At 37.4% G+C, this 23,968-nt stretch overlaps 1 protein-coding gene across 1 annotated transcript in view; it reads right to left on the bottom strand.

Moving 5' to 3' along the window:
• Nucleotides 1-256: 256 nt before the first annotated feature.
• The window catches only part of PTPRQ (protein tyrosine phosphatase receptor type Q), a 201,427-nt gene continuing 177,715 nt past the window's right edge, over nucleotides 257-23,968 (bottom strand). The window contains exons 39-45 of the mRNA XM_044914755.1: nucleotides 15,206-15,282; nucleotides 10,262-10,396; nucleotides 9,941-10,066; nucleotides 9,445-9,593; nucleotides 5,685-5,820; nucleotides 536-659; nucleotides 257-294 (exon numbers count right to left, since the gene is read on the bottom strand). Of these exons, the coding sequence (XP_044770690.1) occupies nucleotides 257-294; nucleotides 536-659; nucleotides 5,685-5,820; nucleotides 9,445-9,593; nucleotides 9,941-10,066; nucleotides 10,262-10,396; nucleotides 15,206-15,282 (785 nt within the window). The remainder of the gene's footprint in view (nucleotides 295-535; nucleotides 660-5,684; nucleotides 5,821-9,444; nucleotides 9,594-9,940; nucleotides 10,067-10,261; nucleotides 10,397-15,205; nucleotides 15,283-23,968) is intronic.

The following is a 23,968-nucleotide window of genomic DNA, read 5'->3' on the forward strand; positions in this document are numbered from 1 at the left end:
AAGACTTCAAAAATCTCTGGGATCTCTTTTCTTAAACATTTTCAATGCCTATTTATTCCGTACAAAACAAAATGACTATCCTGAATTAGCTATTTCCTAGAGCTATTCCTAAAATGTCAATCCATTTAGTAAGGCACAGTAACAGAAACATAGAGCTTTCTTTAAGGTTGCGCATTTCAATTCAGAAGAGTAAGGGGGAAATTTTGGCCCCTGGGATTTGAAAATATCTTCCAGTTGTAATCTTTGGTCTGGATATTTACATGGTGGTCTCTTCCCATTCAAGCTCAACATCACCTATAACATAAAGTAACATGTCACAAGAGAGAACTGAAATTACCAGTTCAAAAGATTTAAATGTTTCATGGCAAAAATAGAGTGCAGATACAGAGGCTATTACCCTAACTTGGATTAGAGAAGAATAATAAAAATTTGTTATGTGCATTAACCAAGCTTCTAAAACATTTTTATCATGTGGTTATTATTAAATCAATGCTCCTGGTACACTAGTAAACTGGTACACGTTGCCTCTGTTTACCTTCCATGGCATCCAAAGAGTCCATCTTCTGAAGTGCTGAATAGTTAACAAAACAGATAGGCTGATTACTTCCTTTACTTGATAAGAGATCCAGAATGCATTGGTATAAAAAGATATACTGTGCCTAGACACCAAAGAAAGAGTGTTAAATAAATGGGTGGGGTGGATTTTTAAAAATTATTTCAAAAAATTACTTTTCTTATAAAGGGAGCTATACTGTCACAGTGAAAAGTAATGCTGAATTTAAAAATGTTAGATAGCTAAGCGAGAAGCACAGAATTTACCATGTATATAAATGATTTTGTACCATCTCAAACATCAGGTTTTCTAAATTCCTATGGCTTCCTGTAGCTTCAAGTTTTTGTTTTGTTTTGTTTTGTTTTGTTTTAATACTTAGCATTGCAAAACCCCATGCTACTTTGTTTTGGCTTGCTGTGATTATAAAAAAGTGGCAAATTAGGTTATTTAAATCTGTTTATGAATTTCCTTTTTCCTGTTAGGTCTAAATGAGTAATTTTCCTTATAAATAGTTATCTTGTTAGAATGATCAGAATGGCTATTGGAATGCAGATGATACATTTGCTTTCACTATCTGTGAGTAAACATATCTATACACCATCAGCACGTTTAAAATATGTTCGACAATTCTGTTAATCACCTGACATTTGGCCTACTTAATGTCAAATATCTGGTCTTTATTTTTAAGTACAAGGCAGTTGATCACTGAAATATCCAAACACCCAGGTCCTGGACAAGGACTCCTAACATTTCATCTGAACGTTTAAGCTAAATTCAGTACCATCTAGGTTCTTTAAGTTTTTTCAATATAATTCAATAACCTGTTAGCATTTCTGAGTTTGGACTTTCCCAAAGGTACTTAAGTTTAAGTAATAGAAAATCACCCTCCTTTTTACACAGGAAACATAACTGATGTTAAAGGAACATAATCGAATATTTATACTATATATTACATATTATCATATACATATGTATATTGACAATTGATTTAAATAGGATGTCCTCTAAAGTGACTATCTTCAGAGCTATATATTCATATCTATTGCTACTGTATCTCAAACCCTTTTTGGAACTCCTCTACTGAAACTGGTTTCAGAAACTGTTGGTCATTATTACGAGTATTTATTTCTTCAAGAATTACAAAATGTTTCCACAAACATCTCCTCAGCAGAGTGTCAGTTCTGGGAGGGCAGAACTCTGTCACATTCACTGCTCTTTTCCGATTACCTGTAATAGGGTCTGGCATGTAGTAGTTACATAACAAATGTTTGTTGACTCAGTATCATTTAATTCTCACAAGTAGCCAACCTTTACCATTTAAGGAAGGATTTCATTTGGAGAACATTCAGAAGTCATCAGGGATTAAGTTTTGTCAGTGAGTGGACGATCAAGTTACATGATCCAATTTTGGGAAGAAAGGAAGTGTCGTTATACAGTAATGAAAATCCCGTTGAAATTGCTAGTAAACTACTTCTCAAGGTAATTCTAAAAAAGTGTTTTTCAAATATATGTCACACAATGAATAACATTATTGGCAGAAATATATGGACCCGATATAATTTCTTTAAAAACAATAATCATTTGAATTGATGAGTTTGGGTAGTTTTTACAAATCACATGTGAATTTGAAGTCACATTTGATATGTGAAGCTTCAGACTGTCCCATCTCATTTTCTCCACTGGAAAGAATGATGGGTGCAAACTCTGCCAGCAGGCCAGGCTGGGCTCCACAGGGCAGGACTCTATTTTCCAAGATCCCTCTGTCATGGTGTGTTATTGCCAAAGAGGCAGTGGAGGGCTCAGTTCCAGTTCCTGCCTTAGATAATCACCATACCTTAAGAATGAAACTTGTCTGATGTTTAGCTTCCTCATCCGGGAGATCATAACGCCTATGTTGTGATATTTAAAGAACTTACTATATGTAAAGTGCCTGGCAAAAAACTAGGCAACCCAAGTATATTAGCTTTTTTTTTCTTCTACCCTAAGACTTCACATCAGTAAATTTCTAGGAAAACCAGAGCAGGAAAGGGACTCATCCAGATTAACCCTTATTTGAGGGACTGATAGCAGCTCAGGATGTTATCTCACTGAGGACTATTCTCTCAGAAAGTTCTGGAGGCTGCTATGAACTGTTTTTTGGGAGACAGTGAAAGAGCTCAAAGTTCTCTCCTGGGTCTGGGCTATGTCCCCAGAGCAGCCTTTTAGGGGTAATATATTCTGAGGTTCCCACCTCCTCACCCCTGCCCATGGCTACTGTAGGATGTGCTGAGACAGCATTCTTCATCGAAACTGCAATCATTCCCAAGTGCAACAGAGGAAAATAAGAAACCACTCTTGTGCAAGGCAATACTGGTTTGTAAGGGCTGGAGCCAAGGACTGTGGTCATTTCCCTTTTTATCATCAGAGAGAAAAGATGGTAAAGAGCAAAACTTCTGGGAAGGAAGTCAGGTCAAAGAGAGCTTCTGAGTACCAGCTTTTCAGCAAGGAGGGAATCCAGCAGAATTCTGTCAGACATTTACTACATGCTGGGCGTTGACCGCATGTTTGGTGCTTTAGACAGTTTCTCTTATTTAATGCTGACCATAAGTGTGTGAGAAGTATAACATGGCTATTTTACAAAAGAGAAATAACTCAAAGGGGCTAATTAAACAAGTCACAGAGCCAGCAGTTAATTAAGAAGCTGAGCTGAAATCGTAACTCAATTCTCTGACTTCAAAATTCATGCTCTTTCCATTCCCTTACCCAACTGTAACATATTGCTTGGGCTGCTTAAACAAGCACAATGTATGAAGTTTAGAGCATATATTGCGTACTAAATTGTGTGAAATTATTAACAGGCATTCTTGAACACACTCTTTACAAAGTTCAGTTCCGCAAAATTATAGAGCGTGGCAAAATATTTTCAACTTTTATTACCTGAAGAGTGACTCTAGTTTCTAGAAAGAAACAAGATCCTGATCTGGCCCACCCTCTATCCTATCTAAAAGAGCCAACCAATCTTGATCAATGTCAAGAACACTGAGCACTTGTGCACATGTGTAATCTAGGGACATGGGAGGAAAATGTTAGCTTTCTGTTTATTCTTATTGTTAACAAAAATAAGAAAGAATTGGGGTGTTAATAATGGTTAACAGTTGGATTGATATTGAAACCCTTATAATTGAGAACAAGCTACCTAATTTGTGGGCCCACTGCAAAATGAAAATGAGTGTTTCCTCCCTCAAAAATAATTAAAGATTTTCAAGACAGTGACAGCAAACACTAAAGTGCAGTGCCCTTTTGAGCATGGGGCCCTGTGACATTGCCCAGGCTGCACATACAGAAGTCAACCCTGGTCACAAGTTATGTTCTATTTCTGAAGTACCCCAAGGGAAGAGTGATACTTCACTCCTTTTCCCCCTTTAGCGTATAGGGGAATGCATATGGATTACATTGCCTAGTTTTACCTAACCATCACAAAATTGCAGAGGCTTAAAAAGATTCCTACAAAGAGACCATGGATTGAAGGTAATATTTATCATGTAAGCCCAAATGAATGACAAGGAAACGGCAGGGCTGATGTTCTTTGTGCTTCTAGAATAAATTCATAGCCATCCTATGAGGTAAAAGAACAATAATATAAGGAAATCTGACAAAAAGCTAGATCACTTTTTAAAAAATTATAAATAACTTAGAATATATATATTTAAAATCACTATTGAAACAGAATTATCCTGTGCTATGTATCACTATCTTAATGATAATATGAAGGCATCACAATTAGTAAGATTTCAAAATACTGCTTATTTGATCTTCATCTCATGTTTTCTATTTCTCATTTTGTATATGTTTTATAATTTACATAATTTTCAATCTACATTTAAAAAATAAATATAGAGTTATTGGAGTTGAATGCTCAAACATTCTTCCTGAAAGGGTTTGTGCAGTCCACAAAGTTTAGATGTCTCTAGTCTAGAGCAGCATCTTCCTAAGAACATTAATGTTCCCCTACATGGCATTATAGATTCTGGGTCAAAAGAAATTCAAGGATTTCACAATCATGTAATTTTGGGAAATGATGCTCACAAGGGCTCAATATAACTCTCAACGTACACTCGCATAGAGGCTTTAAGAAATTCTAAGATTAGTTTAACTTCTTTTCAAACTTATTTTTAGCAAAGAACCTGTTTTCTCACACCCTTAACAACTCTGATGCTATATGAGTTTTCTAGTAGGTATTGTGGAAAACACTCTTATAGCAGATCTATATATTTACTGTGAGAAAACTTCCGTTTGAAGAGTATAGAAATATCAATCCAAATATACAGAGAGAAACATCTTACATATTATAGTTAGACACTCTTGGGTTTAAATTTTGGTTCTCAAACATTAATTGTATAATCTTGAAATATCACTTAAATTCTTTGAATAGAACATCTGCTTCTTTATTTGTAAAGCAAAGCCAATAATACCTAGTCTGGTGATTAGTTTTATTGATACTGCTTTACAAACAAAGGATTAAATAAGATAATACATATAAAGGATTATTATAGAAGATGGAACTCACTAGACACTCAATGTAAGGTTTTTAGTCTCATTACCATTATACTATGTGATTTTTTTAATGAAGAAAAATCTCTATATTTTATAAATGTTTTTGCCTTTAAACTAAAACAATGAAACAAAAAAACTCCCAGGGAGTTAGTTGATAAGATGCTATGACAATTGTTATTAGTATACAACAGGGATAAATATGGACAAGAGAAATACATAGTACCCCATAACAGTCAATATTTTAAACTTTTTCAAATATAACATTCAGCATGTTTATAAAAGAAATTGATTTGATGCATTTCCTGAGCTTCCCACATTTGCCAAACACTAAAGACCTCAATTTCTGAAATACTTTCTATATGCCTATCAGTATAAACGAGCTAGGATGAGCAGTCACTAACAGTGCTGAGGGGTGACTGTGCCTCGTGGAATGCGCTTCCCAAAACCCTTCCCCTCTAGGAGGTTTATCATGTTGAAAAAGAGGGTGTCTGCTCTGCAAATAAAGTTTCAAGTCCATGCCCAACCAGACTGCTGCCATTGAGAGACTCCCTTGTAGAAATTCCAGAGCTGACATTGCACAAGATGTTAGATAACTTACCAGGTTCTGGACCATGCACATTCTTTCACTTCTCAGTTCTGCTACTAATCCATATATATCCACAAAATCGTGGTCATTTATATGTTGTGTTAGGTGGTCCAGAGCAATAAAAACTCCAGTTCTTCCAACTCCAGCACTGCAGGAAGAGTAAAATTATATGAATGTTGTTCAGCAGAAGTCTGTTCATGTTGATAGTGATGAAGAAAGTGAACTATGGTAGTAATAAATTCCAAACAGGTCCTTTTCTTATTTGGACGAACTTTTTTTTTTCCAGTGTCTTTAGATTTGTATTGTTACTAAGACTGTTTAGATAGATCAAGATGATTAACATTAGCACTCTATCAAATGTGTGAGGTTTTGTTTTGTTTGTTTGTTTTTTACCAGTTGAACTTTTCCTCTTCTTTCATAATATTATAAGGGGTGTAGTTGGAGAAGTATAGAGAAGAATTTTAAAATAATTGTTGAAAATTCTTGGGGCGTCTGGGTGGCTCAGTCAGTTAAGTGTCTGTCTTTGGCTCAGGTCATGATCCCAGGGTCCTGGTTCCCTGCTCCCCAGGGAGTCTGCTTGTCCCTCTCCCTCTGCCCCTCCCCCAGCTCATGTTCTCTCTCGCTCGCTCTCTCTCAAATAAATAAAGTCTTTTTAAAAATTGTTGAGAATTCTTAACACCAGAAACTTTGTACTGAACATATTTTTGATTACCGATAGAAATGCTAAACATTAAAAACATCCACTGTTTAGCCCTATAGCATTTTCTCTGTATTTATTGGCAATCTTTCATGTGTTCTTTTCACTTTCTTTTTAGATTTTTTTTTTACTTCTTATAGATAATAAAATTGAAAAGCTATTTCCTTTTAAGAAATTAGTTTAATACCCAGGGACAGGTATGTGTTCCATAGAAACTGTGAATTGATAAACTTGACAAGATTTATGCAGAAATTCCCATTAGAAGGACAAGAATCTTGGTATTTGAATGGTTAACCTAGGAAGTAAATATAAAAAGAACAACAAAAGACATGTGGAAGGTCACTTAGTCTTACAAATGTTACTTTGAATAACATAAAAGTGCCATTTTTGTAGGTAAGAAATATCTTAGCAATATCCCGTGGTTCAACCATATAAGAAAGAATGAGCATTACAAAATAAATTCGATTTTGGCAACACATATACACATATGTTGAACAGTGTAATCTGTCATGACATCAGTCAATATACCTTGAGTGTCAGACCCTGTCCTAGGCATCTGGGGTACAGCTGTGAACAACAATACAAGGTCCCTGCACTTATGGAGCTTACTCTCTAGAGGACAGAGAAGGACAGTACACAACTAAGCAAACATGCATAGAATGTGCCTGGCAGTAATAAGTGCTATGAAGAAAGATAAATCAGGTTAGGGAGAAGGCATCTCTGATTATGTAATATTTGAAAAGAAACTTGCAAGAGGGAGCACACAGTGTGGGTATTTGGGGGGGGATGCACTGCAGCCCGAGGGAGTTGGGGGGAGAAGAGATTTGTTCTGTGTGTTTGAAGAAGAGCCAGGAGAGTGCAGTGGGGAGGTAAGAGGGGCAAGACATCAGAGTGTCTGATGCATGGCTGCCCTGGAATGTGAGAGGAAGAGCAGAGTCAAGGATGCCTCCAGGGTTTGGGCGCCACACAGAAGGGATCTGCCCTTTACCAAGATGGGGGATGAGAAGGAGGAGTGAGTTTGGAGATTGAATCAAGCGTTCTGTTTTAGACACACCAAATTTTCAGAGTTTTATGGTCACTCAGGTTGTCACATCGAATTGGCAGTTAAATGTATGTCTGAGTTGAGGTGAGAAGTTGGAGTTAGAGATAAACATTTAGTAGACAGTTTTCAATGATACTGAAAGGGAATTATTAATATGAACATACTTTTTTCTGAACTCTTTTATCCATTTCAATCACAAAGAAGGAGATTCCCTCTCTTTTTTATTATGGATTAAAGTATAGTTGACACACAATGTGACATTAGTTTCAGGTGCACAACATAGTGATTTAATAAGTTTACACGTTATGCTGTTTACTACAGTGTAGCTATTCTCTGCTCTCTGCTCTGTTTGAGGCTACAGGGCTAATATTAGGTACTTTTCTAACAGACTTTAATATCAGTGGCAGTGTACATATAAGATACAGAGAAGCTGAAGGCAGCTACTTTCCATTAGAGGTTTGAATCATCAATGACCCAGCTTAAAAGCAATCACCGACTTTAGAAGCAAACTGTTACTCTATTTACACTATATACTATTCTGTTGAAAATGTTATGTATAGGGAGGGGGAAATGGAATTGGGAGGGTAAAAATGACACTTTTATCTTTTGTTCTATATGCTTTTTAAATCTAAGCACTATTTAGATATTTCATAATGAGCAAGCATTTATGTATTACCCTTATAATTAAAAAAAAATCCACAATATTCCCAGAAAATATATAATTGTTTAAATTACATAGTGAATTTTTTCCTCTAAATAAGAGTAAAAATTTGGATGGATTGATATTTTCTTGCATCGTTAACCACATTAATTATAGTATATACCTGTTAGAAAAATTATCAATTAATTATTGGAATTATTATAATTAGTAATGTATTAATTAATAATGTGACTAAGATACTGTTACTTAAATTTTTTTATTGCAGTACAGGATACATAACATAAAATTTACCATTTTAAGCATTCTTAAGTACACAACTCAGTTGGTGTTAAGCACATTCACAATGCTGTGTAACTGTCACCACCATCCATTTCTAGAACTTCTTCATCATCCCAAACAGACGTTCTCATTAAACAACGAATTAGACAATGTACCCATTAAATAATAACCACCCTTCTCTCTCTCCCTTGAGTCCCTGGCAACCACAATTCTACTTTCTGTCTCTATGAATTTACCCATTCTAGGTATCTCATGTAAGCAAAATCATAAAATAGTGTATTATTACCTACTTTTTTCTCTAATTTACAAACTAATTGTTGAAGAGACTCAGGTTGAGACTTATTTAGATTTATTATGTTAGAAAACAATCAAATCCATCTGTCCAGAAAAAACTCTGAATTCTAAACAACCTTGAGTTTTATTTCTTAGAGTGTTAAATACCAATGAAAATAAAGCGGAGAAAAACTTCTTAACCATGTTCAAAGAGCTAGTCAAAGGAAGAGGTGTGTTAGCTGAAGTTTGTAAAAAATTGTTGTCGTAGTTGGGTTGGTCACTTAATTTGATCTTCATTATAAAGTTCATTTTCTTTTATTCTTTACAATACAAATCTAAAAATTTGCTTTTACAAAAAAAATTTAAATTATGGTAGTAGACTAATGCCAATTGTAATAATAAAGGATCAGATGTTTGTTTGTAAAATTCTTAAAATCCTACACACACACACACACACACACACACACACACACACACCTATCAATGAAGGGCTACAGTTAAAAAAAAAAAAAATTAAAGACTTTCCTCTGAGAGGGCATAATCCAGTCAAGAGTTGAGGAAGATTCCCTTACCAGTTAGATACTTTCCCTTGCTTTAAGACACCTTCACTACTCATTTTATTTTTGCCATCTAACCTCTTATAAAACTAAAATTTGTTCCATTATAACCAGTAAAACATCTGAAAACTGGGAGTTGGAATGAAGCTACATTAGCATCCTGCCAGAAAATAATCAACGGTATCATGATAATAAAAAGACCACACTGACTTTAAAGACCATTTCTAGTGTTTCATATAAGGTTCTGAAAGTATCTTCCTTACCTGCAGTGAACAATCATGGGTGTGTTGTCATGTGCTCTGCTTGCTCGAACCAATTTTACAAAGTGAACTAGAGGGGCACTGTTTTCCGGGACCCCATGCTCAGGCCAAGCAGTAAAGTTACACTGTCGAACAGTCATGTAATCTCCATGCTAGGTAACGTGACAGATGAAAGAAGCATGATACGATTATTAAAGTACCACAATGAAGGTGTAAGGCAGCTGATGTCCTATCTTTTGAAGGTGCTCTTTTAAAAATATTTACCAAACAGAAGAAACTATGTGTTTCATGATTTCCTGCAAGATAGATCTTCTATTATAGCTACAATAAAGCAAATTACCTTCCGGTATGAATGGAAACAATAAAAAAGCTTGCAAACAGATGATACCACAGAGTGTTTATATTGCTGCAAGGGACAGTTCTAGAAATTAATTTTACTTTTAGACATTTAGAGCATTCATATTTACTATTGTGTTCCCCTCCCTTGCCTTTTTTTTACCCTTTCAATTTTCAGATCCCTGATGGTCCAATCTATTTGAACGTCCTCCATTAGCTTCGTAATCACTATATCTCCAAAGACGGTAACTGGTTTGTTGTCCTCTGGCCAATACTGATGGCATCTGGTCTGTATTCAGAGAAAATCACCAGTCGTAAGAACCATTGTTATATTGATCTATATATCACAGTTATTGCTACGAAGTTAAAACTGCCTTATAGATGTCCAAATTATTGATAACTCGCAGTATTAGCTGAAATTGTCACACATATATTAAGACAACTGTAAAATAACATCTTGTGAAAAGATTTTCCGATAACTTACCCGCCCTTTTTCAAAACACTGCGTTAGCATTACTAATGTTTTCGCTCTGGTTTCCCACACCATTCTCCAAAAATCCCCAACAGTTCCTGGTAATGGACCTTGAGTGGCAATAAATTCGTTTGGACATAAGTAGCCCTAAAAGGATATAATTGCAACATTAAATCAACATTTACATATACAGTGTTTTTTTGTTTTTGAGCAACAGGTAAAAATATACTAGTTATAAAATATATAATAGAATGTGGAATTCACCCACAATCTCACTATCCAGAATGAAGTACCATTAATATTTTGGTGATTTCTTTCAGTATTAAAATATGTACATTCCTCCATTGAAATAATATTTATGAGTTTCTACTGTGTGCCAGGCACTGTCCTAGGGATTGGGGATTCATCACTGACAAAAGACACTAAAATTCCCACTTATTTATTTTATATTCTTTATATTTATATAAATGAATATATTGATATTTATATTTTTTATTTATTATATAATAGGAGAGATAGACATTAAGTCCATTAAGTCTGTTAAATAAGCAAGTTACATAGAACTTTTAAAAGTGGTAAGTGCTATGAGAGAGGGCTTTAGAAAATAGGATGTTCAGAAAAGAGTCACTGGTGATATCTTAGGAAAGACTTGAAGAAGTAAGGGAGTAAGCTCTGCAGGATTTGTGGGCAAGTGTTCCTGGTAGAAAGTCAAGTGTAACAACATTAAAGGAAAAATGTGTCTAGAATCTTCTATGAACACCAAATGGCTAGAGTGGAGTAAACGAGGAGGGGACAGTTATAGAAGATGACATAAGAATGAACAGAGGAGGGAGGGTAAGGGTGCTTTAGGTCCTAAGAGGTAATTGCAAGATTTTGGTTTTTACTTGGGATGATCTAGAAACCTGTTGAAAGGTTTTGAACATATAGAGTGTATGGTTTAACAGTTTTGCTCTGATTTCTATAAGACCAGCCTTTTAACCAGGGTTAAAAGGTGCAAGGAGGAGAACAGCTAGAAGATTTTTGCAATGATCCAACCAAGGGGGTAGTTTGGGTGATAACAGGGGGATGGTGAGAAGTGACAGGATCTGGATATATTTTGAAGACAGAGTCAATAGAATTTGTTGATGCATTGGATATTGGGTATAAGAATCAGTAAAAATTTCAAAGGAAGATTGGGAAGACTTTGGGATATGCAGGTTTGAAGGGAAAATTAGGAATTCATTATGGCCCTATTAAACTTGAAATCCAAGTGGGAATATCGTGAAGGCAATTGGGTATATGAGTTTGGAATTCAGGAACAAATCCAAACTGGAAACATAAATTTGAAAGTAATCATCACACAGATCTCAGTTAAAACACAAGAATGGATGAAATTATCAAGGAAATTAATTTGGAAAGAATCAGTAAATTCAAGGATTGGGCTCTAGATAATTCAAGTGTTTGGTCGTGGAGGAGAAAACAGAAAACCAATGGCACTGAGATGAAAGAGTCAAAGCTGTAGATGGAAAACCGAGAGAATGATGTCCTGGAGGCAAAATGAAGAAAGTGTTTCAAGGATGAAGACAATTAACAGGAATCAATTTATAAAATGTTTCTCCTGGTCATCTCCCTTTCTCAGGGACTAAATGTCCTTTGGTACTATAATATTCATCAATGTGGGAACAATTCTGATATTTCTGATGCTATTACAGCTCATTTGCATCATGGCCTTTAATCTTTAATTTTTTTTTTAATTTAAAGATTTTATTTATTTATTTGACAGAGAGAGACACAGCGAGAGAGGGAACACAAGCAGGGGGAGTGGGAAAGGGAGAAGCAGGCTTCCGGCCAAGCAGGGAGGCCAATGCAGGGCTCGATCCCAGGACCCTGGGGCCATGACCTGAGCCGAAAGCAGAAGCTTAATGACTGAGCCATCCAGGCACCCCTAATCTTTAATTTTTAATTATGGTAAAAATCTCTCAGGTTAAAGTAATTTCAGGCATCTCAAGTAGAGATAATTATGAGGGTTTGGTGTCTTTCTCTTGTCTCATTTACATAATGTTTTTATTGTTAATTCTCTTGAAAACCTTTCTAAACTCATTTGTAAAGTTAGTGGCTGTTTACAAGGATGCAGTATCTCTTTCTCTCCCTACCTCTCTCCCACAGTCCATCCATCATCAAAATGTTCCAAGCTCCCTGTGAGTACTAGCTACGGGAGCACAATTCACAAGGACAGCCAAAGGCAGAGAGATAAAGATGTATTAATCTAGTTGCAGACCCTGGCCTGGAGTTTCCCAATCTTAAAGGGGTACATCTCACAGATGTACTTAAAGTATATCACTTTTCCCTTTTCCTTTCCCCAGACTTGAGTTCTTTAGCTTTTCCATCTGAAGACTAGTTATTTTGTTTTCTTCCCTACCTCCCATTATAGTTGTCCTCCCTTCTTCCTCTAGCACCCTGAGATGTTCCATTTGTAGATGGCCTCTCTCTTTTGCTCCTGGAACAAGTGTTCATGAACTTTCAGATGGAGGTGCCATGGAACAAAACTGGGAAGGCAGAGGGAATTGATGCATCAGACTTTTCTTTCTGAGAAGCCTTCACTCTTCTGAGGGAAGACTGCCTGAATTTGGGGATGGCGAAGTGAGGGCCACTATGGTATCATGGCTTTCCTATTCCCATCTGTTCCTGGCATTCCAATCCAAGGAGATTTACCCAAGAGCTAAGAGCAACACTATACTTCCATTCCAAATCTGAAATCTGCCTTAACGTAGAGTGCTTTCCATCTGGGCCTGCTTAGCATGCAGCTCAGTAATGATTATGCATATCATTACATACGGGTCATAGTGACTCTGTTGTAAGATTTATTGTATTACAACATCACTTGATTATAGCAGGCTATATATATTCAGAATTCTTAGTTTATTGCTCATCCGGCATTATCATCTTCTTATGGCTGTTTCCTGACAACCTATAATATTTAGAGGGAGCACTGGGTATTCATGAATATTCCTTTGTTTATGTAACTCTATGTGGTTTAGTTACACCTACTAAAACTGTCAGTTTCCTTTATAATCATATTCATACCCTATACCCTGACTGAACATTAGAGAATGTGAGTTGTTCTTTTGTACCTACTTATTAGTGAATAAAAATGGTACAAATCAATAGATCACTTATACAACCATTTGCCCTTGCCCTGTTCTATAGTATCACAAAACATATGATCATTAGCACATTGATTAAATTTAAATGCATATATGCATCATTCTGTAAATCAAAGTAAAACTTCAACATGCTACAGAGTTTAGGCTGCAATGAAAATTAGTAAGCACAAGATTTCACCAAAATCGCTAGAGAAGAATTACGTTTTCAAGGGAATCAATCATTTGATAAGTGACTAAAACATGTCACCACAATAGAAAATGTGTGTGGTTTTTCAAAATGGACTTAAATTTCTTGCATAAAAATAGGCTGGAATTCAAAGGATGCTTTAACTTCTCCAAACCCTCCCTCATTTCCCCTATTAAGAAATCTTAAATTCTCCCTTGACGTATCCCTTTCACAGTAAGACCCACTATATGATTGCAATTTTGGAGTCATTATCAACCAATATAGAATTTAGAAAGAAATGTTCCCTCTTAACAGGGGTCTCAAGGAAATGGGACACAGAACAAGTTACATTAATGGGGAAAGGATGGAGCATCACAGAAGCAGAGTCCCAGTGGAACCAAAGGGCAGGCCTGGGAGTGATGACCTACGAATAAGAAAAGAATATAAGGCTGTGGACACTAGAGGAAACCCTCAAGTGTCTATAGGGTCACCATGATAAGGATGGCTAACTTTGCTATATGTTAGAATTGAAGCCAGTGGGTGAAAATATAAGGGAGCACATCTTGTTTTTAAGAAAACAATTGTATATTGGAGTTATTCAGAGATAGAATCATCTGCCTTAGGAGGAAGTAGGTGAAACAATGCCAAGAGAGGCTAACATCTAATTATCAGGATTTTTTCAGAAACAGTTTCGAGGTGAATGGTTGAATTTTTTTTTTTATTTTATTTTATTTTATTTATTTATTTGAGAGAGAGAATGAGATAGAGAGCATGAGAGGGGGGAGGGTCAGAGAGAGAGGCAGACTCCCTGCTGAGCAGGGAGCCTGACGTGGGACTTGATCCCGGGACTCCAGGATCATGACCTGAGCCAAAGGCAGTCGCTTAACCAACTGAGCCACCCAGGCGCCCTGAATGGTTGAATTTAATGACTGCAAGGGCAAGGGCAATTCCATGTGTCAACCTCAGTGCAGATCGTGGATGCATTTCAAGTTTCTATGTACCTGTGATAGTGATGAGCATTGAGAGGGTAAGAGAGCCATATGGAAGGAGAGGGAGAGAGAGAAATCCCTAAAACACTTTGGTTTCATTCGATTTTTAATCTAATGCAACAAGCATTTATTATCTAAAATGTGCCAGTACATTAGGCATGTCACAATTCATCCCGCATTGGTTCATTTACAGTTTTTGAGCAGCTACAATGGAGTGCACATTCTACAGGTAACTGAGGATCAAAGAAGAACATGACATCATAGTCTCCTTCAAGGACTGAAAATCTAGATGGCAGGAAGAGAATAAAATTTTTATATTGTATGGACATAACTATTTGTCTTTTTCTTTGTAAGAGAGACTGACAGACATTGTCCTTGTGTACAAAGAATGTATATAGTGGAAAGGCCTGGGGATATGAAGCTTGAAGTTATATATCTTTCATTTATTAGTGAAATGATTGTTGGTAAATTGTAATCTCTATTAGGAGCCCCCATTTCCCCATCTATAAAATGGAGGTACCTAGTGTTGTTGTAAGGAATTGGCACATAAAATCCATAGAGTTTATAACAAATTTCTGATTTAAAATATTTGGAAGAGTAATATAATTGAAGTATTTATGTTTATAAGAATATAAAACATAAAAATATAGCAACTTACAGAAACATAGCTGGCATTAATATAATCCGATCCTGGAATACTAGCATCAGCTACCAGCTTCACTCTATTATTATTATCTAGAGGAAAATATGAGACAGTAATGCTAATTCATTATTTAAATTGCTACTGCTTGATTTTACTATAAAAGTAATAAAAAGAAATTCATGATGTAATATCGAACATTACAGATGGTCGTAAAATTAAAGTAGAAGTTCCCTCTTATCCCATATTTCCACTACCCAGAGACAATGACTATTAATATGTTCTTGTATATATTTCTAGAATCTTCTATACAATTTCATAAAAATTAACCACAAATGGAGTGATATACATTCTTTTCTGCAATATTTTTCATTTACCTGTATCTTTCCATATATAATAATAACAAAAATGTCTAGTTCATTATTTTAAACAGCCATATAGTATTTCGTTGTTTGAATAAAACATACTAATTTAACTCTTATGTTGATTTCAATTCACCTCATTTTGTTATTGTGAAATGATAAATAAATATAACTAAACTTTTTGCATATATGTTGTAGTGTATTTGTAGAATACATTACCAGCAGTAAAATTCCCAAATCCTGTCATGCATTTCAAATTTTGAAAGATACTGCCAAATTGTTCTCTAATTATATCAATTCATACTCTGAACAAAAGTGTTTTAAAGTGTTTGAACAATTCTGTTTCCTCTTACTTTCACAACCACAAGCTATTGTTAAACATTTTAGTTCATGATATTTCGATAGATACAAATTGATGTCTCATAATATTTATTTTTATTTCCTTAAATATGAAAGCAAATCAACTGAGCTTCTTTGCTTGTGTATTGGCCTTTTCATTTATTTTTTATTTTTTATTTTTGTAGTTTTTAATTTTATTATATGATGTTAGTCACCATACAATACATCATTAGTTTTTGATGTAGTGATCCACGATCCATTGTTTTTGTATAACACCCAGTGCTCCATGCAGTACGTGCCCTCCTTAATACCCATCACCGGGCTAACCAATCCCCCCTCTCCCCTCCCCTCTAGAACCCTGTTTGTTTCTCAGGTCCATAGTCTCTCATAGTTCATCTCTCCCTCCAATTCCCTCCCCATTTTTCCCTTCCTTCTCCTAATGTCCTCCATGTTATTCCTTATGTTCCACAAATAAGTGAAACCATATGATAATTGACTTTCTCTGCTTGACTTATTTCGCTTAGCATAATCTCCTCCTGTCCCATCCATGTTGATGTAAAAGTTGGGTATTCATCTTTTCTGATGGCTGAGTAATATTCCATTGTATATATGGACCACATCTTCTTTATCCATTTGTCTGTTGAAGGGCATCTCGGCTCTTTCCACAGTTTGGCTATTGCGGACATTGCTGCTATGAACATTGGGGTGCATATGGCCCTTCTTTTCACTACATCTATGTCTTTGGGGTAAATACCCAGTAGTGCAATTGCTGGGTCATAGGGTAGCTCTATTTTTAAATTTTTGAGGCACCTCCACACTGTTTTCCAAAGTGGCTGTACCAACTTGCATTCCCACCAACAGTGTAAGAGGGTTCCCCTTTCTCCACAACCTCTCCAACATTTGTTGTTTCTTTCCCTGTCCCTTTTGGCCATTCTAACTGGTGTAAGGTGGTATCTCAGTGTGGTTTTGATTTGGATTTCCCTGATGGCTAATGATGATGAACATTTTTTCATGTGTCTGTTAGCCATTTGTATGTCTTCTTCAGAGAAGTGTCTGTTCATCTCTTCTGCCCACTTTTTGACTTGATTATTTGTTTTTTGGGTGTTGAGTTTGAGAAGTTCTTTATAGATTTTGGATACCAGCCCTTTATCTGTAGTGTCATTTGCAAATATCTTCTCCCATTCTGTGGGTTGCCTCTTTGTTTTGTTGACTGTTTCCTTTGCTGTGCAGAAGCTTTTTATCTTGATGAAGTCCCAAAAGTTCATTTTTGCTTTTGTTTCACTAGCTTTTGGAGATGTATCTTGAAAGAAGTTGCTGTGGCCAATGTCAAAGAGGTTACTGCCTATGTTCTCCTCTAGGATTTTGATGGATTCCTGTCTCACATTGAGGTCTTTCATCCACTTTGAGTTTATCTTTCTGAGTGGTGTTAGAGAATAGTCAAGTTTTCATTCTTCTCCATGTGGCTGTCCAATTTTCCCAGCACCATTTATTGAAGAGACTGTCTTTTTTCCATTGCATGTTTTTTCCTGCTTTGTCAAAGATTATTTGACCAGAGAGTTGAGGGTCCATATCTGGGTTCTCTATTCTGTTCCATTGGTCTGTATGTCTGTTTTTGTGCCAGTACCATGCTGTCTTGGTGATCACTGATTTGTAATATAGCTTGAAATCGGGCAACATGATGTCCCCAGCTTTGTTTTTCCTTTTCAACATCTCCTTGGTGATTCAGGGTCTTTTCTGATTCCATACAAATTTTAGGATTGTTTGTTCCAGCACTTTGAAAAATGTCACTGGAATTTTGATCGGGATGGCATTGAAGGTATAGATTGCTCTGGGTAGCATAGATATTTTAACAATGTTTATTCCTCCACTGGAAGAAGATGGAATATTTTTCCATCTTTTTGTGTCTTCTTCAATTTCTTTCATGAGTGTTTTGTAGTTCCTAGAGTATAGATCCTTTACCTCTTTGGTTAGGTTTATTCCGAGGTATCTTATGGTTTTTGGTGCTATTGTAAATGGAATCGTTTCTTTAATTTCTCTTTCTACAGTTGCGTTGTTAGTGTATAAGAAAGCAACTGATTTCTGTGCATTGATTTTGTATCCTGCCACATTACTGAATTGCTGGATGAGTTCTAGTAATTTGGGGGTGGAGTCTTTTGGGTTTTCCACATGAAGTATCATGTCATCTGCGAAAAGAGAGAGTTTGACTTCTTCTTTGCCAATGTGAATACCTTTTATTTCTTTTTGTTGTCTGATTGCTGTTGCTAGGACTTCTAGTACTATGTTGAACAACAGTGGTGAGAGTGGGCACCCTTGACGTGTTCCTGATCTTAAGGGAAATTCTCTCAGCTTTTCCCCATTGAGGATGATATTTGCTGTGGGTATTTCATAGATGGGTTTTATGAGCTTGAGGAATGTTCCCTCTATCCCTATACTCTGGAGAGTTTTAATCAGGAAAGGATGTTGTATTTTGTCAAATGCTTTTTCTGCATCAATTGAGAGGACCATATGGGTCTTCTCCCTCTTCTTATTAATGTGCTCTATCACATTGATTGATTTGCGAATGTTGAACCACCCTTGCATCCCGGGGATAAATCCCACTTGGTCGTGGTGGATGATACTTTTAATGTATTTTTGGATCCTATTAGCTAGGATTTTGTTGAGGATTTTGGAATCCATATTCATCAGGGATATCGGTCTGAAATTCTCCTTTTTGATGGGGTCTTTGCCTGGTTTGGGGATTAAGGTAATGCTGGCCTCATAGAATGAGTTTGGAAGTTTTCCTTCTGTTTCTATTTTTTGAAACAGCTTCAGTAGAATAGGTATTATTTCTTCTTTGAATGTTTGGTAGAATTCCCCAGGGAATCCATCAGGCCCTGGACTCTTGTTTTTTGGGAGGTTTTTGATCACTGCTTCAATCTCGTTACTAGTTATTGGCCTACGGAGGTTGTCAATTTCTTCCTGTTTCAGTCTTGGCAGCTTATGGGTTTCCAGGAAGGCCTCCATTTCATCCAGATTGTTCAGTTTATTGGCATATAGTTGTTGATAATAATTTCTAATAATTGTTTCTATTTCCTTGGTGTTAGTCGTGATCTCTCCCCTTTCATTCATAATTTTATTAATTTGGGTCCTTTCTCTCTTCTTTTGGATAAGTCTGGCCAGTGGTTTATCAATCTTATTAATTCTTTCAAAGAACCAACTTCTAGTTTTGTTGATCTGATCTACTGTGTTTCTGGTTTCTAATTCATTGATTTCTGCTCTAATTTTAATTCTTTCTCTTCTAATGCGTGGTTTAGGCGTCGTTTGTTGCTTTTTCTCTAGTTCTTTAAGGTGTAGAGTTAGTTGGTGAATTCGGGATTTTTCTATTTTTTTGAGTGAGGCTTGGATGGCTATGTATTTTCCCCTTAGGACCGCCTTTGCAGTATCCCATAGGTTTTGGACTGATGTGTTTTCGTTCTCATTGATTTCCATGAATTGTTTAAGTTCTTCTTTGATTTCTTGGTTGACCCAAACATTCTTGAGCAGAGTGGTCTTTAGCTTCCAAGTGTTTGAATTTCTGCCAAATTTTTTCTTGTGATTGAGTTCCAGTTTTAGAGCATTGTGGTCTGAGAATATGCAGGGAATAATCTCAATCTTTTGGTACCGGTTGCGACCTGCTTTGTGACCCAGTATATGGTCTATTCTGGAGAAAGTTCCATGTGCGCTCAAGAAGAATGAGTATTCTGTTGTTTTAGGGTGGAATGTTCTGTAAATATCTACGAGGTCCATCTGGTCCAATGTATCATTCAAAGCTCTTGTTTCCTTGTTGATTTTCTGCTTAGATGATCTGTCCATTGCTGAGAGTGGAGTATTGAGGTCTCCTACAATTAACGTATTGTTATCAATATGACTCTTTATTTTGGTTAACAGTTGGCTTATGTAGATGGCTGCTCCCATGTTGGGGGCATAGATATTTACAATTGTTAGATCTTCTTGTTGGATAGACCCTTTAAGAATGATATAGTGTCCTTCTGTGTCTCTTATTACAGACTTTAGTTTAAAATCTAATTTGTCTGATATAAGAATTGCTACCCCAGCTTTCTTTTGAGGTCCGCTGGCATGGAATATAGATCTCTATCCCTTCACTTTCAGTCTGGATGTATCTTTAGGTTCAAAATGAGTCTCTTGTAGACAGCATATGGATGGATCCTGTCTTTTTATCCAATCTGCAACCCTGTGCCGTTTTATGGGAGCGTTTAGGCCATTCACGTTGAAAGAGATTATTGAAAGATATGAATTAATTGTCATCATGTTGCCTGTGAAGACGTTGTTTTTATAGATTGTCCCTGTAAATTTCTGTTGTAGATCACTCTTGGGGTCTTTCTCCTTTTATAGAACCCCCCTTAATATTTCTTACAGGGCCGGCTTAGTGGTCACATATTCTTTCAACTTCTGCGGGCCGTGGAAGCTCTGCATCTCTCCATCCATTCTAAATGAAAGCCTTGCCGGATAAAGTATTCTTGGCTGCATGTTCTTCTCATTTAGTACTCTGAATATGTCTTGCCAGGCCTTTCAGGCTTGCCAGGTCTCTGTGGATAGGTCTGACGTTATTCTGATGTTCCTCCCTCTGTAGGTAAGGAATCTCTTCCCCCTAACTGCCCTTAAGATGGTTTCCTTGGTTCTAAGATTTGCAAGTTTTACTATTACATGCTGGGGTGTTGGCCTGTTTTCCTTGATCTTGGGAGGGGTCCCCTCTGCCTCTAGGACGTGAATGTTGGTTTCATTCCCCAGATTAGGGAAGTTCTCAGCTATGATTTGCTCAAATACCTCTTCTAGCCCTCTCCTCTCTCCACTCCCTCTGGGATTCCAATGATTCTGACATTGGAACGCCTAATGGTGTCACTTATTTCTCTGATTCTATTTGCATGGATTCTGAGTTGTTTTTCCCTGGCCTCCTCTTTTCCCTTTTTATCTATTATACTGTCTTCCAGATCGCTTATTCTCTCTTCTGTCTCAGTTACCCTAGCTGTTAGATTATCTAGATTGGATTGGATCTCATTGATAGCAGTTTTAAGTTCTGCCAATTCACCTTTCATTTCTGCCCTTAGAGACTCTATGTTGCCATTAATTGATTTCTCCATTCTAGCCATTGTCTTCACAATTGCTAGCCTGAATTCCATCTCTGACATCTTGGTTATGTCTGCATCCATTTGTAAATCTGCAGCATAAGTCATAATCTCTGAGTCTTTTCTGTTTGGGGGGCTCCTCCTCCTAGTCATTCTGTTGATGGGTGTTTGAGGGAATCTATAGAGTCCAAATTACTGACCAGAACCCAAGCAAGATGCACCTGTTTTCTTGGGACCTTAGGGTTGCTGGCCTCTTGTTTTCCCAGCCTGTCTTCTGGGGGAGGGGCCTGCCGCGCTGTTACTCAGGCAACCCTGTTTGGGCAGAGTTGCCCTGCGCCCCTGTGGCGGGGGATGGGCTCAGTGGGAATCAGTCTTTGGGGCTTTTGTTCTCTGGCGCCTTTCCCTGGCGGCTTTCCACATCTCTTCTGCGAGTCAGAGCAGAAGAGACCGTTTCCAGCCCTCTGCCTCAGAGCAGAGAGACCTCAGTCTGTTCTTCAGTGAGCTCTCCAGGCCACCCTGTCTCCGTTTCTGTCCGTGCTGCTATAAACTGCAGCGTCCTGGGTTGTGCGCTCCTCCGCAGCGCTCCCAGTCCTGCCTCCAGGTCGGGGCACGTCTCTCCTTTGTGCTTCTAAAACCGCCAGCCACTCCCAATTCATGTGTGCGCGACGCCACCGCTTGGGGTTTCCGCCCCCGGGGGTTGCAGTTCACTGGCACGACCCCGGCGCACCGGGTTTCCGCCTCAGAGGCTGCAGTTCGTGTGTGCACGACTGTCGCTCTGTTTTCTGTCCGGGGGGTGGGTGGGGGTGGGGAGGGGGGCGCTGCAGTCCGCATGCACGCGACCCTGCTGGTCTGGTTTTCCACCCCTGGGGCTGCCCTAAAGTTCTTTCCCAATGCTACGGGTCTGTGAGTCTGTGCCCCGTCCGCAGAGCCCGAGGCTGTCACTCACCAGCGGTGTAGGATCCCCAAGTCCAGGCACCCTCCCGCTGCCGTTTATCCTCCGATATCTGCCGGCAGGATCACGGCTCTCCGCTTCGTACCTCAAAACCAACTGCCTGCGATATTCTGTTCGTAGAGATCCAGATCTTCTTACATCTCAGGCAGGTTTCGTGGGTGCTCAGAGTGGTCTGGTAGATATCCAGCTCAATTCCGGGGACCAGTTGAAATAGGGTCCCCTACTCCTCCGCCATCTTTCCCCTCCTCCCTGGCCTTTTTAAATAACTTTTTCATCAGGGTGCCTGGGTGGCTCAGTCAGTTAAGCGTCTGCTTTCAGCTCAGGTCATGATCCCAGGGTCCTGGGATCGAGCCCCACATCGGGCTCCCTGCTCAGTGGGGAGCCTGCTTCTCCCTCTCCCACCCCCTTGCCCTTGTTCCCTCTCTCGCTGTGTCTTTCTCTGTCAAATAAATAAAATCTTTAAAATAAATAAATAAATAAATAAATAACTTTTTCATTAACGGCCACTTCGTATTATACTATTTTTCTATTTTTAAAAAATATTTTATACAAAAAATATATCATGTTACATATTCAATACATACTTACATGTATTGAAATTTTCTTGTCATTTTTTGACCCTATCCATCAATGTAGCTAGCTATCCTGCCATACATAAAATGTACATTTTTTTAATAATCAAAATTCGAAGTATTTTTCTTCATGGCATCATGATGGTTTCTTGTGTCATTCACACAAAGGTGTCTGTCACACCAATATTTTCATTTTTACAAATCTTCCATTCATATTTTCTTCTAGAACTTTTAATGGGTTTTCTGCTTTTGTTTCAACTATTTCAATCTTTGATCCATTGGGATTTATTATTTTTTATGGAACTAGGTAAAATCTATATTTTATTGTTTGTTTCTTTGTTGTCTTTTGGAACAACGAAGTCCCAGTTTGTTAACATTTCAAAATGTTCAAATAATAATATTCAAAATAGCACTCTTATTATACACTAGATTTCTCTGTGCATTTCTAGGCCTATTTCTGGACTATTTATTCATTTCCATTAATGTATCTGCCCACTCTTTCTTTAATACCAAACTTTTAATTATTATTCTTTTTTTCTTTTAAAATTTTATTTATTTATTTGACAGAGAGAGAGAAAGCGAGGGAGGGAATACAAGCAGGGGGAGTGGGAGAGGGAGAAGCAGGCTTCCCGCTGAGAAGGGAGCCAGATGTGGGGCTGGACCCCAGGACCCCAGGATCATGACCTGAGCCGAAGGCACATGCTTAATGACTGAGCTACTCAGGTGCCCCTAATTATTATTCTTTAGACTATTTTAAGATCTGGTAAAACTAGATGCCCCTAACCATTATTTTTCTTCAAAAAAGGGGTTCAAATTATTTTTTTCCTGAGGATTTTTACCCAGTTGGTATTATGATGGGTATTTCAATTGGAATGTCCAGTGCTAATTTTAGCTAGGCATGGAAATGATATAAAATACCTATTACTACATAATTATTTTGAAGTTTTTTTTTTTTAAAATCTCATTGGGAAGGCACTCTGTAGTGGAGGAAAATGGGTAAATGGGTTTGGGTTTGAATTCCAGATGATCTATTTACCATATGAATGGCCTTAGGTGAATTCCTTAACTTCCCTGCTCCTTCATTACCTCACCTATAATATATAGTTATAATATTTATTTTGTAGAATCCTCTTGAGGAAAACTTACATGAAAGCTTATGGAACTTATAAAGCTGAACAGGACTTGATTCTAGAGGAGAGGTGGGTGGGGAATGGGTTAGCCTGGTGATGGGTATTAAAGAGGGCATGTATTGAATGGAGCACTGGGTGTTATACGCAAACAATGAATCATGGAACACTACATCAAAAACTAATGATGTAATGGATGGTGATTAACATAACATAACAAAATTAAAAAACAACAACAACTTAAGCACATGTTACCTGTTAAATGACTTTGCTGTATTGTTAGTGATTCAAATGACCAGCCTGATATGTTTAGAGATGGGGAATGTT

This window comes from Neomonachus schauinslandi, chromosome 5 (assembly GCF_002201575.2).
Source record: "Neomonachus schauinslandi chromosome 5, ASM220157v2, whole genome shotgun sequence".
NCBI classification, from domain to species: Eukaryota; Metazoa; Chordata; class Mammalia; order Carnivora; family Phocidae; genus Neomonachus; species Neomonachus schauinslandi.